General features: G+C 38.2%; 1 protein-coding gene across 7 annotated transcripts in view; it reads right to left on the bottom strand.

Moving 5' to 3' along the window:
• EGF (epidermal growth factor) overlaps positions 1-16,481 on the bottom strand; it is a 61,070-nt gene extending 44,589 nt beyond the window's left edge. For 6 of the 7 annotated variants that reach the window (XR_003992245.2, XR_003992244.1, XM_030492048.1 and 3 more), the window contains exons 1-4: positions 15,853-16,479; positions 6,470-6,601; positions 2,826-3,025; positions 1,661-1,842 (exon numbers count right to left, since the gene is read on the bottom strand). Coding sequence is in view for 5 of the 7 variants with exons in the window: in XM_030492048.1 (XP_030347908.1) it covers positions 1,661-1,842; positions 2,826-3,025; positions 6,470-6,601; positions 15,853-15,979 (641 nt within the window). In the remaining 2 variants the exon portion in view is untranslated. Of the gene's footprint in view, positions 1-1,660; positions 1,843-2,825; positions 3,026-6,469; positions 6,602-15,852 lie in introns of all 7 variants that reach the window. The other variant, XM_030492045.1, reaches the window with a different exon arrangement.
• Between the last annotated feature and the right edge of the window lie 2,134 nt (positions 16,482-18,615).

Genomic DNA, 18,615 nt, shown 5'->3' with positions numbered 1-18,615 from the left:
ATAGGAGATGATATGGGCAAACAGGAAGATAGAAGAATAAAGATTAGAAAAGAGCTTGAGTAACTGCCGGCCTTTAATGTATTTGCCCTCTGTTTTTCTTTAGTCTTAATCTTTATTTTTCAGCACTTCTAAACACCATTAAAAAAATAAATCAATCTTATGGCAATAGTAAGTAATCATAAGTATTAAAATAATCCTATAATCACTGCTAATATGCAGACACATCTTTTGAGAAAAACTCTATTATTAGGGTACCACATCGACCTTCATTACCTAAGAGCTGTACACATTTAAAGGAAGACATTGTTAGTATCAAATTTAGTTCAAGTTTATGCTTGTGAGTGTAAAAATACTGGGGGTTTTAATGCACTTCACATTAAAAACAGAGCCCTCAGAGTTTTCATACAAGAAAATTTCCACAGGCCATTAAAATTATGTTAGACTTCTTGGAGTCTACTTTCTTTACAGTTTATTACTGGCTTACTAGCCTCCCTGTAAGGACATGAGTACAGCTTTTATGCATGGTGAATCACACCTAGGTGAATATACGAACTTGTGTCTCCCCAAAGTTTTGCATAAGTTCAGCAAATATACCACTATAATGCTATTTGTAGCATATTTTGGTGGCATTTGACAGTGATTTTGATGACTTCTGAATATTTCCAAGATTGGAAAATACTACATTCAAAAGCAAATCAGAAAATATTATATATATACACTGATGTTCAAGCCTTTAAATCCTACTCAAATGACAAAACTCCAAAGAATACTAGTAATGCTTCTGGCATTAGAAGGTTGGTTTATGTGTAACCGTACTAGGAAAGCACGCAAAAGCCTTAATATTAAAATAGTTTCACACACTGCTGAGCAACTTTACTATGAATCAGAAGTGGCAACAAAAACATGTTTTTGCTGTACAAAACAGAAGCATCTCAAAGTCTTCTAAAGCTTTTATCTTTGCAACTTTAATGGAAGAGGCTTATGTGTAAAGAGAAATTGTCATAGAGAGACCACTGCGACAACTCACACTGAGAACTCATGTAGTGGCCAAATCTTTTATGTGAGCATGGTTCTCAGAGTAAAAAGCTTGAAGCTGAAAAAAGCATCTCTGTGAAGGCCAAATTACTAGTGACAGAAAGTAGCAATGGTAGATTCAGAACCAATATTCAGAGCAACTGACAAAAAGACAAGGGAAATAGGAGTGAAACTTTAAGTTTAGACTTTTTTTTTCCCCAGAAAATACACCAATTTATATTCTAACTGTGTCAGGTTTGGAGCACAAGGGACTCCCAGCATTTGCAGGCATAATTCCCCTTTGCTGCTCTGATCCTGCTTTCTGCTGCCCTGAAACTTTGCTGACTTTGAGAAAGAACAAGCAATGCGTCTTTTCCCTCAGCTCTCCTCACTAGCAAAATTTTCCCTGATGACCAAGAGGTATAGGTTCTGCATTAGACTTCAGTGGGCTTTTCTCACACACTTCTCTATTTATCTCTCATATGCTTATTAATCTTTCATCCTCTTTTGTCAAAGTTCAGGGAGGTATTGAACTATAGGTAATACACTGTGCACAGACTAGCCCAGCAGCCTATAAACCACAGTCATAGTACTTTGCATGTTTTGAGTCTATTTCAATTGAAACTACTAACCTAGTTAAAATTACCTTTGCTCAGCATCAATGGTAATCCTTGTGGGACGACCAATACCTCTTAGAAGAACTCGTCTTTTCTTTCCATTCATGTCTGTTGCTTCTATGGTTGCTTTCTGTCTATTGGCCCAGAAAATGTCTTGATTTATCCAGTCAATAGCAAAACCTGAAATGCCTTTGTCTATGTAGCATAGCCTCTGTAAACAACAAAAAAACAAAGTTGACAACAAGAAGCATCCTAATGATTACCCTAAACTAGGATTTCAATATAGGGAATAGAGTGCCAGACTGAAGATTCCCATTTCATTCCTCCACCTGCTTCATTTTCTCTCAGACCTGTAGATATTTCTCTTTTTTATTTTTTTAGTAACTTTAATTTGGTCTTTGTACTTACACATACTTTTGAATCGAGTGACGCCATGCAAAAGGGGAAACTGTTCTCCACAAGAACTACACTGGACTAATCTTTTAGCTATAACTTCTTGCATTTGGCACACTATAAAGTACCCAGACCTGTACTGTTACAGATGGAAGACCCTAACACACTGTTGCTGGACCTTGATTCCCAAAAATAAGCATAAAATACATCAGTGAAGACTCCACATGGGTACACAAATGCTAGTAATCTCTCTCAAACAAAAGAAGGCTCTCACAGCATTAAAGTTCAGCCACAACAGTCTGTCTGCCCTTCTTAATCAGCCAGATACAATGAACTGCATAGTTTTTCCTGAACAAAGGATGAAGTGCTAAAAGAAGCATTTATGCAACTATACAAAACAATAAAATGTTTGAGAAAAAATGAGTAGGAATTCAAGCACGTTCTTCTCATACCACTTGTGCCAGTTTGAGTTACAGTAATCTGGAAAACAAACTTCCATAATGCCAAGGATTAATTTAAAACTGGTAGAAACACAATTGTCTTCAAAAATTTTGTTTGTCTGAGTTTCTTCTCCTTCATTTTTAACACCCCTTCACCTGATCCACAGAAAATACTAAATGTATTGTAAATGCTAGTAAAACAACCTAGATTCAGGAACATAACTATTACAACAACAAAAAGTATTAAAGAAGTCTGAAGTGCTAATCAATGAACAGGAATGGCAGAATTGTACCTAAAGAGCAGGTGTTTTCCATAGACGGTTTTATGCCCCCTAACTTGGAGAATTCCAGAAAACTTTACCTCTTGTTTTGTGCCATTCAGGTGAATTCTTTGAAGTAGTCGCCTTTCAGAGTCTACCCAATACACTTTCTCTTCTGTATAATGATAATCCGTAAGGGTTGACTGACCCGTATCAGCCACCAATCTTTCATGATTGGTCCCTTCAGTGTCAATTCTAAAGATGGCATTTCCATGGCTAAAAAGTAGGAATGGTGCAGGGTCTGCAAAAGAGACCAATTAATGGATAAGCATTGTATTTTTGCTGCATTAAGTTCTCATCAGTATTATACTAGCCAAAGAGAAAGTTCAGTATCTCACCATCTCTCTTGTATTTTAATGATAACTTTCTACGCATATCACAGAGAACCAATACAACATAAATTTAATGGTCCTTTCACATTTAATGCTGAAAGTTAGGTCAAAAATTTGAGTCATGCAACTGAGATTGCAGTGTCTCTTAACCATTAATTGCAAATCCTACAGCCTAGTCAAAGGTCAGAAGAACCACTGCATGCTTGCCTACAGAGGTTGGAAGAATTATGCCATGGATCCATCCCTAAGTTGAAGACCACTTCCAACTATTATGCTATATCAAGAATTTATCACAGACAGGTGGTCTGGAGTCTCACTTTAACTATCCAAACAGGGAAATCGAAGCTACCAAGACAGGGCAAAGGAAGAAGCTAGACACTGTGGAAGTTTCTTGTGATGCAGATGTCTGAAGGAAACCAAAAGATGTATACTTAAAACTCCTCCAGCTCAACAGCAACAACGTGTTCCAGTCAAAAACTATAATCATATTGAATGAAGTGTAAGAGAGTATCAGTAACATAACAAAAAATGTGTTAAAATGAAAGGCCCCAAATTATGCCCCAAACTCTAGAAATCCAATGAAGGTTGAAAGTGATGAGCAACTATGATGGTCCAAATAGCCTTAATGCAGCCTTAGAGTCAGGTGATGAGTATGGAAGTATAATTAGTTGGACATAATGTTTTGGGCTGCAGATTACATTACCAAAGTTTTATCAAGTTACTTTGTTATTTTTAGGGTTTCACCACAGGGCAAGGTTAATATCACCCAAGGAACCTCAACTGCATTTCCAAACCACAATGTTTTCATTTAGGCAATTTGAGTATTATGGATGTCTACCAAGTGTGTAGCAGAGGAAAAGAGCTTTTATGTAACCAGTCACAATTAGCCTTCATTTTAAAAAGAATAATTTTTTTTTTTGTAATATATATACATATAAAAAAAAGGAGGGTATACAGCCTACCCTTTAATTTACCAACAACAACATTCAAAGAAATCTGATTGTGGTGACAACGGCGGGGGTTTATAACGTGATTGCTTGAAACAACAGATCATGGCATACAAGTAATGCTCTAACCAAGTAATGGTGAAATGCAGTTATTGATATAGATCCAACAGAATGACAGCTTTCAAGCCTGTGTAATCACTTGTTGAATTGATCTTCCTGCAGTGCAGAAGCAACCCTCTCTTTATCACGGAAGGATGTCATCAAAGATTCGAAGGTACACTATCATAAGTTTTCGTTCACATATATCTTCGAAAATTAAACTGTTTTTTATCAGCCAGTTTTGCAAACTTCTAACTACATATTTTTATTATTAGCATGAAACCTGGAGCTTTAAACTCAACAGACATTGCTTGTACAAATTTTAGCCAGATGTTCTACCTTCATCGATTGCAAGGTTGTTTGATCCAAACCCTTTCACAGAAGAGAAATGAGACCAATTTTGATTTCTCCAAGTGAAGAAAGTTCTGACAAGCACCTAAGATGCCATTTCTTCAGTTCACAATTTTGCTTCTATACTAACAGACTTTTTTGCATCTTAAGTTTTCAAGCTATCGCTCAGTTATAACAGCTGCTTCTAGGATTTTAGCGACTCTCTTTTTCTGATGCTATTTGCACTGAGCAATCCCATGTGAGAATATTTAAACTATGAAGACTTGTGTTACGTAAATGGTAAATGAACGGTGAGGTGTACTAAGGTTGATTTATCTCAGGAATTTCACGGCTGTACTGATGCATTTTTGCCAATCAGTTGACTAAGAGCATTTATATACTTTGTTTTTGTCCTTTCCACTCTTTGAATTTCCTATCAGGCACCTGTGAATGAGGGCTGTAAATGGAAGAGGGACCGAACAAATCAAACTTTGATTGCAGAGGCACCAGTCAGATTTGGGTCTTAATTTTATCAAGGTTTTAATTAACAGGTAAACAACACATGCATCAAAGAGCTTCCTGTCTTTAAAACATGAGGGAATTTCACTTAATGTACCCCATACAGGAGGATTTGTACCTAACATAAATGTTCCTTATCCATCACAGTGTCTCCTGAACCATCAGTCACTTTCTACTGGTGCTATAAATGTCAGTAATAACATCAAAAAAAAAAAGTTGAAGTCCTCAAATATTAAGGTAGGATTGTTCTTTGTAATATTTCATTTAAAAAAAAACCCAAAAAAAACCCCAAAAAAACCCAACTAAATCTATTTAAGGGGCTAAAGATATTTAGGCATGATTTAGACATGACTACAAAACCAATCCAACTTGGGTCTTTGTGAGTCATGTGTTTCTGTCAATAACGATGACTCTAGGAGCTGACTGAAGTAATTGTGTTGGTGCTAATTTGGGAGCTACACAGAATACTTTTGGTCATGTTCATAGTCCCAAAGTCTACATGCACAGGGACTCAAGTACATCTCCTACTTCCTAGGTCAGAAACATGCCCTGTCAGATCCCACCTTTGCATTTGCAAGAGTCCCAGGTAAAAATTAGTCAGAAAAAGAAAACCAGTGCTCCTGGATCAGAAGGGAGCTGTAATATATCCCAGGCAGGAACCAAAACCAAACATTCAGGAAACCCAGTGGAGAGGTGAGAGGTGAACTTCATAGCACTCACACCTTGTACTCTAGATGCAACATGATTAAACCAATCAACAAAATCCAACTAGATTTTTTTCCTTGGGTAGCATCTGTTGAGAACAAAGTTAAGGTTATGCAAAGGCCATAACTGTGGATATTTTCCTCTTTGAAAGGCTAAAAATTTTCAACATTTAAATGCATTTTACACATCAAAAACCTATTTATACACTCGGGACAAAACAAGGGAGAGAAAGAGCTCACAGTAGCACTCATGTTTATCAAAAAACTGCCAATGGACCAAATCAAAAATAAGGGCTTCTTTCTTATGATTTCACAGCACTGTCCCTATAACCTAAACACACTGTAAAGACATCAAAACCAAGAGATTGAAAGAGGCAAAGGTAGCAAAATCTTGTGTACTGCTGTGTTTTCCTGGAAGTAGTAAGGATGAGAGAAGAGAGTTTACAGTTCTGAGTACACAGAGAGAGTGTGCCTACTAAACAGGAAGTCATTGTTTAGTTTTATTTGTTTGTTTTCATATGTGTATTCATCTTCCCATCACCATACTTTCCATTCTTCACCATCATTCTTCTGTGGCACCCACTTTTGGCCTTGCCATTTACCCACACAGTACAAGAGGCAGTTTTCCATCAGTGAACCAGAGCACCCAGTCACTGTCCAGCAGGGATCAGCCAGGCATGGTTCCCTTTGAAAAATAAAGCTAACTAAATCTCTAAGGCTCTTTTTCAGTCAACAAAAAGGAAAATGACCTTACCATTCACATAACAAGACCTTTTGTCAATGTCCAAATTGTAGCCAGGCAAACAGGAGCAGATGTAGGACCCTGGCACATTGATACAGGTTTGGCCACAGGTTCCCACACCACCTTCAAGGCATTCATCAATATCTGAAACACATTGTTGAACAGATCAGGAAAATTCAGCTAGCAAAAACAGCAAAGAGAAAGAATACCCTTGACATAGTTATTAATATCCCATCCTTAAAAAAGGAAAGGAGGATGATTGTATTGTTTCATGCATTAGTTTCAGAATTACTGTTTTGTCCCTTGTCAAATACACAGTGATTTTATTTTTCTTTAGAAGAGTGTCCAAGGAAATTACCATTCGCCTAGTGTCTGAGCGCTCTGGTCTCTGATTGCTCTTGACTTGTACTCCATTTCTGTGATTTGCATTATCATTTGTTATGCAAATGCTTCCTGCAGCTGCTTCCTTTTATGTTTATCCCTCTCTCCACAGTAATGATTTTCCCAACAAATTACCAAACTTTGGGAAACAGCAAAGCAGCAAACAGACTGCCACTGCACTGAGTTCCACATTGAGCTCATTTTAGTTTGAGCTAAATCTCAAACACACATACAAAACACCAAAACTCTCACAATATTCTGACAGCAATAAACCGAAGCCAAGGCAACAAGCAAACTAATAAGAAACTGGGCTTTTAACTGGTAGAGTAGGCTAGTGCCTTTAGGCATAAAAAGATATTTAATGTATTTATGGTGTTTTATCAGGGCTTGAGGCAGCAACTATTAATTAAGTCCTAAATTAAGGACTCTATTTTTCAGAAAAATGTCACCACTAAGGGGCATATTTTACACTAATGGGAAAGACATTAACCCCTTTGGTGGTACCATGGATGATTGTCCCAGAAAATTTAGCTAAATTTCAGTTCCTACTGAAAACAAATGCATCTGATAGTAACTTCCCGAGGTGCTTGACATTTGACAGTACCACATCCTGGTATATTTCTTGTATAACCACTGTGAGGGTTGCTCTAAGGGAGCAGCTTTTTCCCTCGCCAAGACCTATTTGATGTCAGTGATTTTTGTTCTGGGTTTTATCATCTGAGTTTGCACATACAGGAAAAAAAGGAATCGATACCAATTATTCTAAAGAGACACATTTTATTAAGTCACTAAAGGACATTGAGTCATAACTAAAATAAGTATATGCATTGAGTTATTCCAAGGATAGCTCACAACAATTTTTTTTTCCTGTATTCCTGATGAAGAATTTAGGGCAATGGAAGAGCTTCTCTGTGGGTAACTTATCTGAGATTATTATTTGAATTAAGTGCAAATTACCACAGTATTTCAGGAGGAGTGTTAGGTGAGGATTCCTCTAGCACAAAGAAGGTCAGAAATGGTACCTAATGATAATTACAAGGAACTGCAGTTTAACCAGCTTACACCAGAACTTTGAATGAAATTTCTAGGGAGAGGCAAGCAACCAGATATCTGATATTCCATGGGCCTGGGAACCTTGCTTTAAAAAACTATTTGTAGCAGAAGTGTTTTGGGGTTTCTTCTGTGTCAGGTATCAAAGCTGTTCATAAGAATGTTAATACCTTACAGCCTCCCAATGTGTCTGTACAGACTAGGTAATGCTTCCATATTGTCTTCAGAGTTCTCCCACAACTTTATGTTTCACATAGCACATGAACTAATTTGACAACAGATGAAACATAATCAGAGCACATGCAACTGATTTCTATTGATCAGATTATGACGGTAAAGCAGAAGCATTTTCAGCAACTTAATTCCATAAAGCACTCTAATTCTAACCCACAATCTTCTTCTAGCAATCTGCTTTCAGGAACATATTTTCCCACACATACTAGGGGTATACATGCCATTATCCACAGTATTAATTGAGTAACTCCTCCAAATCCCCTCTAGAAAGGTTTGACTGTCTGAGAAGTTTGTAATGGGCTACAGAAACCATGAGCTACAGGTCACCAGTTTAAAACTAGCTACTCCTGACTAACATTGCCTGGATGTGATTTAAACTTAAGGGCTCTTTGACAGCCCATACAGGAGGGCTTTGGTGACCTCAACTCATTGTCACAGCTGCTCTCAGTGTTAGCGGAGACATGAAGGAGTTTGCAGGCATGGACAGTGTTTGCATCTCTCCTTGACGCACTGGTTTTCAAATGGAGTAGCTGGCTGACTTAAGCTGGACAGTTAATCTGATCTAGTCACCAGTACAAAAGTAGGTACAAGACTCTGTTGATAAAGGCTACAGTTTAGTTTATGTCAGTCAATATAGTTTTATGACAATAGTAGCTTGTTAAATAAACCTGATGTTATTTCTATGAGGAAATCACAAGTAAATCACAAGTATGGGCGATAAAGGCAACTGTGTAGATGTAACATTGCTAAAGACAGAGGTCATTTGGTTAAGCAATGTGAAACACTGATGAAAGAACTAGTATTCAATTACAATAAAGAGCACATTACATAAGAATAAGAAAGGTAAGTCTGACCTACAGTTTGTGTTCATCCTGGACAGAAAGCTGACCTCTTAGCATGTTACTTAGCATGGTCAAGAAAAATCAAATCACAACACATATAAACACGGGAGAAATGAATGACAGTGGAGAAATAATTTTACTTCTGCATATGGCAGTGTTCAGACTATACTGGCACACTGCTCGTATTTCTCAGATATTGGTTGTGAAAGGATCCTGAAAAATTAGAAAGTGTATACAACAAGGATAAAAAGTGTGATTTGAGGGTAAGGAAAAGTGCCTTTCTGTGAGACGCTTAAACAGCTCAGTCTGCTTAGATTATCAGAAAGAGGCTTGGGAGAAGGATTGATCATAGTATGTAAATAGTTTCATAAAGAAAAAGTACCTTATTTTCTAAAGGACACTATAATCTTTCGCAGGAAAGATTTAATAAGGACTGATGGCTGAGAACTGAAGTCTAAATCAAATTTAGATATTAAGTTCACATTTTAACAGGAACTGTGATTCACTAAGGGGATTAGCTACCAAGAAAAACTGTGATGGTGTGAAAAACATCTGTGGATATTCTCAAGTCGAGATCAGACTGGGAAGACATGCTTTAATCAAGAACAAGTTACTGAGCTATGTTCCAAAGTAACTTGGCACATTGACCTCTTATTTACAGGATGGATTTTCTAGCTTTATATGAGTGTACAAAACTGACTCTCCAAGAAAGAGCAGGCTGATTGATCAGGCTACAAGAATTTACACTGCCTCCCAGTAATTGTTCTTGAAGAAAGGATTTCAGGGTTATCAATCTGCCCATTTTTATCCCCACCAAAGTTCACATAGTAAAGCAAATCTCAGACATACTGAAAAGCAAGCAATTACCCCAGCTGAAGAAAGGCTATAGTGGAAGAATAACAGTTCAATAAAAGACAAGGGGCACAGTGGCGACAGGCAGCTCAGCCACTGGAGAATGCCCCTTCCAGAGGTAAGCAGGAAGCACCAACAGACAGAGCACTATTGTAAAACATGCCACAGCACTATGAACATTCAGCTTTTATGGTGCTAACAATGGAAGAGAGTCCTATGTTCTCTTCTTTGCTTAAAGTACAAGGGAAAAAAAAAAAAAAAGAAAGAAGGGGGGAAGGCTGTTTCTTAAGGTTTAGGAGAACTTGATCATAAAACCATCCATCAGGTGTAACTAGCAGTGCCTTCACCTGCACTCTTAGTGCCAAAGCAAGCGCAGAGTTGCATCCTCCTGTAGCTGTTTTACGTGTCCTGGCAACCACATCCCCCAGTGGGAACTTTACCCTGTGAAAGAAATCGGCTTAGTGAACACAAAAGCTGTCTGCAATGCCCTGACAGCCAACCTTGAAAGGAAGAATGAGGTTCTACTCAGTTCTCAAAGGCTTCTTTATGCAATAAATGCCTTGAAACTCAGCAAAACCGATGAATCATGTCATCATGATGTTGGCAGCTCTCAATGACTTTGCATACAAATATGCTACTTTATTGAGAGTCCTGAGAAATGCTCTGATTGCAGAAGGTGAAGCATTAGTATGCCTGGCAGGGATACAGAGAAACCACAGTGAGCCAGAACTTGCTTTTCATTATGGCCCCAAATACATACATTATATACATAAAATATGCATGTGCAGATACACACATTCAAATAACCTCACTCAAATTTGGTTCCTTTGGAGCTAGGCTGGGGATTAATTTGATTTGCTGTATCTACCTGCCATCATAATCTTTTCAGCAAGGTTGAACATGAAATTTCATCTGGGTTACAAAGAAAGCAGCCCACGCCTTTTTTCTACTTTGTTGAAAGCATACAGCTCAAAGAACATAAGATAGCCAGAAATGGAAAAAGGTGCTCCATCTATCAGCAGGCCACAACAAAATAGATGAGGCACAGCTCAGTCTCTTCTCTCTCTGATTTTGAATGAGGTTTAAAGTACAACCTGATCACCCACAATTTTTGAAAGGATAGATGCTGTGAAGTGCTCAAATACTATGGTAAGAAATACAGTGTGAATACAATAAGGTCACTATCAACTCCTGAACCCTTCCAGTCCAGAGTCACAGAGATGATCATATCACAGATATGACAGCAAGAGCAATCATATCATCTAATCAAGTATAAAGTAGAATCAAATTTAGAATTGAAGCAAAATTTAGAAATCACTTTCAGACATCTTGAAGAAAAAAATGGTAAAAAAAATATTGGTAAAAAAAGTTGGTAAAAAAATAGGTAAAAAGATATCTCAAAGGACTACAGTAGCTTGAATTTTCTACCATTCTAGACTCAGACCTCAAGAGTTTGGGCACTAAAATGGAAAAAAAATATAATTGGGTTTTGTCTTCTGAATAAATTCTATGTGTAAATTAGTAACTACGAAATGGACATCTGCTTCCTAAATCATGTAACTTGCAACATAATGTTATTGGCTTGCCTTTCAAAGATGAAGTTCATGAGGCTGTCACCTGGCTCTCTTTGAAAGGCATCAGCAAATACTGTCATCCAGGTCCCTTTAATATCAGGTTTCAACCTGGATGCTAGAAAGCAGTCAGTTTTGTTTAACAGAACACAAATTTAATATCTGCTATTTTCTACTGAGCAAAACTAATGATGAGTCTTGCAGTATTAACCGTTGGTCCTGGAGCGTGCCCCTTAGCCCTCTTCAGGGTTAAGCTTCATGTGATGTGTGATGCCACTTCTGTCACTCCTTGTAACAGATATGCCTCCTTCTTATTTTGTTCTAAGTTTTTACAGATAAAGATAATATTTGTCCACATTCAGCTGGATCCAGTTTCCAGAGAATTCAAGGGAATCTTCTTGTGAATTGGTCTGTGGGCTCAGACCCATGTTCAAGAATTCCTGACTACGATTTGGTAATTATATTTTCAAGCATCTTTCCTCAAGGCAGTATAATATGAAGTGGGCTAGCTGAAAGACAGCTACTAACTAAAAAAAAGGAAACAAGCATGACTTGACTGCAGCTCTTCTGAAATACAGGGGATACAGTAGGGTCTCAACAGGTTTATCCCTATATCATAACAGAAGTAGACAACACAGTTACTCATTTCATTGGCTTTTACTACTCCTTATGCGATATTTGCAAAGAAAGGATAGCTGTGAATTAGTGAGGTTCTGACATTTCATATTTCTCAGAATAAAACATAAGAAGTTTAAACAGTATGTCTTCAGAAGGCTGTATGGAGCAAAGTGAAGCCAGAATTTAGCTAATTAAGATGAAATTAAAAATGTAACACAAAGACGAATAACTTAATATTCCTCATCACCAGTGCTCTATGGCAAGAGAGTGGTGAACAGTAAGAAAGAAAGAAGGAAAACTTGAGACACAGAAAGAAGCGTCTGACCAAAAACGCTGACCTATATAGCTGCAGTTGTCACCTTCAACTGCAGGCTATGGCTCTGTAGGAATGTGCAGCATGTTAGCCATGAAGAAGTGACAAGGTCTAATCAGTTAATGTCAGAAGGTAGTAGAGATGTGTGGAATTTAAGGTAAAACTTCAATATTGTGGGCTGTGTATTGTCTTCTTCAAAAACTTTTTAACTATATTATTGTTTGGGGTTTTTTTTTAATAACTGTCTCCCTTTGTTTTTAAAACTGACAAAGTGAGCATTCAAAGTCGGCCCTGAAGCCAAAGTACACCTCCAATATCCAGAACACAATATGTTTATCTAGAATAGGCCAAGACTGACAGGCACTAGTATCTAGTCTAAAACTGATAATGCAAGTGGCTGCTCTAGGGATTTCTTCAGGTAAATAGTGTCATGTGGGAAACTTCTGGTCTCAAGTGGGAAAAGCATCTATACAACATGAGACAATAAAAAAAAGTGTTGTTAAGGAAGTATTTCAGGAAGGCACAGGCAACTGATTCCAACAGGCATAAGGCCCATCCTCTGGTGTACCATGCATGTAGAAATCAAAGCTCTCCCAGGACCAACTTCGAACATGTTATTACCTTGTAGGAATAATACCACCTATGTAGCCCAGACCATGTAACATAGAATCAATGAAAGATGAGATGTGCTAGGGTATCTTTTTAATTAGAGACCACTGCATTACAGGGGATTAAGCAAAGGTGAAATTCTGACTTGAAATGTAACACTGAAGGATGCTTTGGTGGAATAGATTTCTCCTGTCCTTTCCTCTCTGAGCTGGATACACAAATCATGCTCTGACCAGAAGACCGGATGTGTGATATTCTAGTTCATTGCTTATGTGAGAGAGAGGGTGCAGTGGAAGCAAGTGGTAGGAAGCTGGAGGCAGGCTTTGAAGGTAATAGTGGGCATAAAAGTGGTGAGTGGGAGACATGACTCATACTACTGAACTGTGAACAGTGACAGCAAGCTGAACTGTGGCTTGGCGACCATTCTTGGTGAGCTGTAATAAATACACCAATTGTAAAAAGTTCTTTATCGTCTGTGACTGTGGTGGCATCCTGCCAGCCATAAGGACTACCCTGAATTGAGAAGGTGTCTGCTCTCTGTTAGTGAATTGTTACAAGCCACACTTACTGGAAAGTGTGTAGGCTTCTCTAGGTTTGTTTTCCATACTGCCACTACAGATGAAGGTCTAGGTCATCCTCTTCTTACATTGCTAAATAGCTCACTTCTTAATTAGTTCCTTTTATTTCTAGGGATAGCCAAAGATCAAAGGCCTTCTCATCCTGTGGAAGGATAATGAAATCTAACCCTAAATGTCTCACATAATTTTATACAGCTATTTTAAGAGAGATTATTTGAATCCTGACTTGGTATGCCAAGAGAGGAGAGGCCTTTCAGAGGGGCCTACAACAGCAAGGTTTATAAGAGAGAAACTATGGGAGGACAGGTCATGAGGTCAGAACAAGACTAGTCTGGTGAATGAACATATCCATTTATCAGCAAGTTATGGTAAAATCGGAAGCACTTCTGCAATTTTTGACATTGCAATCTTGATTTAATCATTTATTTTAATCTGATGTCAGGACTGTCAGTTACCTTTAAATAACCCATCTTTCTTAGACCCCAGTGAAAACATAGAACCTTCTTCCTCTAAAGAAAAGTGGTCTGGGCTACACAGGAGTTATTATTCCTACAAAAGACCTCTGTTACTATTTCTTGCAATTTGGTGAACTACTTGCCATTCTGTTTTGGTGCTTTACCTAGAGTCACCCTTATTCATACAGCAGCTGAATGTATCTAATTTTCAACAGAAAAGACATAATTCAGGACAGGTTATGTCTCTATTAATGGAAGAGTGATGTACAACAATATGCAAAATATGTCAACTGGAATAAAAAAATACATCTTTGAAGCCTTTTGAATGTCAGTATTTAGAGTATATTTTGACTCCTTAAACAATAGCCAAGCAATTCCGTTCATGTCAGAAGGATTCTCTTGTAATACATGAGCTCTTAATTGGGCAAACCAGTAATGTAGAAGTCATAACCAATGTACACCATAGTTAGCTTGAGGAAGCTATGCCCATATTAGCAAATAATGTGGACCTATAGGAGAGGGTCTGTAAAGTGCAACAGTTGCTGAGGGTATGATACACACACTGCACATATTTCAGGTTGAAGTTATGGAAAACCAGGTCTAGTCTGGTCCCATGGACCAAATGGCCATCAACAGTGCAGATGATAGATGCTGTCCTATGGGAACACCTTTTGGGTTATGTTGGCCTAAAGAGAATCCAGTTTGCGCACTTTGAGAGTGCCTCACAGTGTGAAAACAAGCGTAGTAAGAGGTGGCAGCATGGAGATTAATTTTAGAAGTATGCTTCTCATTTGCATTGCAGTATCAGTGTGGAAGCACTCTTGGTGCGTTTGGATCTCAGATACACCTTCAGTCAGCTTTATAATTTGTACACAAAAAAAAAAATGCCAAGCTCCTCCTCTCTCAATACAAGTGCATTTAACATGCATACTTGTATTTTCAGCTTACAAGATGGTACTTCTTGGCAGAATGCACAGAGGAGGCACCTGTTATTAAATTACTGGAATCATGTCAAGAACTGAGTCAGAGCCTCTGAAGCCCAAGCAATCTAAGGCAAAAGCATTAACTCCTAGCATTAGGTCTGTTTGCTTGAATCCTTACAGAGTGTTTCCTCATCTCCTTACTGCAAAGCCCACAATTTTATTGGCTCTGGCTTTCTAGAAAAATATGGAATTTAAGGTAGCAAGGTAGGGAGAAGAGTTCTGTCATTCTTTGTCTTACAGTTTGTAAAGAATAGGAACAGGTATTTTACCTCCATTAGTATAATCATCTCCAGTAATATGGAGGTGATTATACTAATATTAGTCATGCATTTCACCCAGACATTAGTACAACAGTATCAAACACACTTGCAACTCGTTTGCATTGTATTGTGAGACGTATTATTAAATATAAGCACACATATCTACATGCACCAATAAACATAGAAAGAACAATTTTCAAAGTTATCTAGCCCACATCTAAGTATATAATAGTACATAGTTATCAAAATACTATCTATATGTATATAGAAATACAAAAATAAACCAATACACAAATTATACATATACAGAAGCATGAATATGGGCGTGCACATGTATTGAAAATGTGGAGACACTAAAGATATGTTAATGAATTCTGGTAACTAGAGAACAGTTCAGATCTCTTAATGGTCATATTAAAGTTTATCCTGCTTTCTGAGAGAAAAACACAGAGAAGTGACTGATTTCTGAAAGACTAAATAAAATGAGTTCTGTTCATTATGAGAAACAAAAGCTGTCGAGAGGCTGATATATCAGTTCTGCTAGTACAACGCACAAGCAATCTTTAAAAAAACTCTTTGAAAATTATAAAGCTCAATTAAGAGAATACAAATGCAGTTTTCTTAATCTGTGAATGGTCAGGCAACTTACCTATACAAGCAGAGTTTTCAGTCTTCAATCTGTATCCATTAGGACAGTTCCAGTGCTGCAGAGGTGAGAGACTGACAAAACCAATTTTAAAAACCACTGACAAAAAAGCAACAAGGAAGAGAAACATAATCTTGAGGTTTTTTTGAACTGTCACTAGAGAAAAACTAGCTTGTATTCAGTCATATCCAGGGCAAGATGAGCATGCGTAATCCCAAAAGGTTTCTGCAATCTCCCACTTTACACTCAGACATTTTATCACAATAGCGAGTTTTATCTTTGCCTTGCTTTTCTTGTCACTTTAGCCCTTACTGTGTCTGACTACAACCTTGAAGAAATTCCTGGGAGATTTCTTCCACACACATGTTGGGTCTTTTCTCTCTCTCTTGAGTTTCTTTCTTTTTTCTTTTTTGGAAGCCAAGTATGAAATGCCTGACACTCCTGACACAAATTTAACACAGCTTAAAAGCAGTTCTAGCAAGGACCACTGCAAACTTCCTCACAACTAACAAAGCTGCTGTTTAAATTTTAAAAGCAGCAAAGTTGGAAAACTGTTCACAACAGCCTTCAGTGGAGCACAGAGAGCGAGATCTTCAGGTACCGTCCTTCTCCAAAACGCAGTTGCTTTTTACATACAAACTTGGACGGAGTTCTCTTTTCTTTTCAAAGCTCCGCTTGCCCCACCTCTTCTCTTTTTAGTACCACTTGAGCGAACCCTGTGTTTGCAAATAGTAATGTGGTCAGTTCCTTACTACAGGGAACTGAGCCAGAATGCAGATACCCAGCCACACATAATAAATACAGTCTATTTAGAAAAGCAGCCCCTCCTGCTTGAGAAGTACCTGCAGCATGCCAGTTAAGTTTTATTTCTCAGAGATTGTAAGCAGGTTTATACCATGCCTGTTCAATCGTGATTAGCTGCATTCATTTTAATATTGTCATGTGTTTTACCACCAGAAGCAAACTTTGTCATCAAAACATTTCGTGCAAAAAGGGAAAAAAAAATCCTTCTAGTCTCTCCCATACATTTCAACTGAAAACACAAATTGGCTTATGGCCAAGTTCAGACCTAGGTTATGTGTTTGTAATACTGATTTCAAAGAAGTTGCAACCATCTCTCTCAGGTCTGAATTTGGCCCTTCTGCACTTCCACGAAAATACCTGCTGTCAGAGACAAGGACAACGTCTTCTGATTCTGCATCTCTCCTGTCTTACAGTCATTTATGTGCACACACCAGTGCTGTGAAAAGCTACTGTTATGATGCAGCGCTCTTTTGCACCTGTTTTGCTGAGGTATATAAATCAGAGAAATTCCAGGTGCACCAAGCTCATAATTCTTCCAGTACCGAAAAAAATTCCTTTTTCGCAGTCTTTTGGCCCAGACCAGCAACGCTCTAGAGCACAAGAATAAGTAATTTGCTGAATTTTGAATTTGCTGAGATTCAAGCAGGTGTTTAAATGTTTGACTGTGCTGGGCTTTGTTGAGCTAACTACTGTGAGGCATTCCGGTTCTGTCACTATTGTCTCCCCCCCTCCCCCCCGCTTTTTTTTTTTATTTTTATTTTTAATTTCTACAGCGTTATATTAGAATAAATACTAATGCAACAGCTGGATACAGCAGCAGCATCAGACAGTAGCCTACAGCTGTATGAGTTCCATCTCTGGGAATTCAACCCCCCCAATATTGGTCTGAATCAATAAGAGTCCAGACTTGCACTGTCAGAAAATAAGAAGCGTGAAACCTAGTTATAAATTGGGCCATGCTCCATCAAAAGCAACTGTTTCTTGATGTTTCTGCCTGTATACAGGCAGACTCTACTTGCTTCTTTGCTTTTTCAGTGCTACAGCTAATGCAACTAATTAAATCTGGACTGACAAATGGCAGCCACATTTCCATACACTCTGCTCAGAACCGAGTCTCTACTCTGCATGCTATAAAATACAATAACAGCAATGTAAATTATGCAGGGCTAGACTCATGCCAAACAGCATTTGCTTCCCCAAATAGTCCTCTGGAGTACGAAAGGGCAACCAGTGTGAAAACACAGTATAATGCCATCCCATCTAGGATTACAGGATCCTACCCAGGAGCTGTGGTACGTTCCACATGAACCTCTTTTACTAATTCTGCAGCCATCAGTTCCTCCTCACATAGTTTTCTTCAGTGTTCAAACTGGGAGCTGGCAACCTAAACAGCTCAAAAGGAATGTGTCGCTTCTTTGTGAGCAACCACCAGCAGTGTTTGCTAGACTGTGAGGGTGGCCGTCCCAGCACAGCCCTGACCTCTTCCAGGGCAGACTCAGACAAACTCACTGAAGGAGACAAAATTCATAAGCTCTCCCTTTTCTATTAAAACCCAGAAGCAATTTATGTCTTACCCATGTTGTTTTAGTCTCTTATTTACACACTGTCATTTCTGAACATCTCCCTCAATCTACACAGCCCACTCCCCCACCCCCAATCCTTTTCCTCTTTTTGCCTTTACTCAAAGCACAGAAAAGGCACATCCCAGAATTCCTCTTTTTTCTCTAAAGTAAAAGTGGAGACAGAACTGTCTGACACACCAACACCACAATGATCTTTTCTGGAAAAAGAGGTCCCTTCACTGCAGTCAGGTAAAGAATGGTTAATAAAGTCATTAATTTTACTATCCTAGAAGCATAGGGATGATTTAAAAACAGGAAGAAAAATCTCTTAATAGTGGGATTACTCTTTTTTTACCCTCAAAACCCAAATATAGCTCAGGTCAGAACTAACATCCAGGCC

This window comes from Strigops habroptila, chromosome 7 (assembly GCF_004027225.2).
Source record: "Strigops habroptila isolate Jane chromosome 7, bStrHab1.2.pri, whole genome shotgun sequence".
NCBI lineage: Eukaryota > Metazoa > Chordata > Aves > Psittaciformes > Psittacidae > Strigops > Strigops habroptila.
This window is presented reverse-complemented; position numbering and strand designations above follow the sequence as displayed.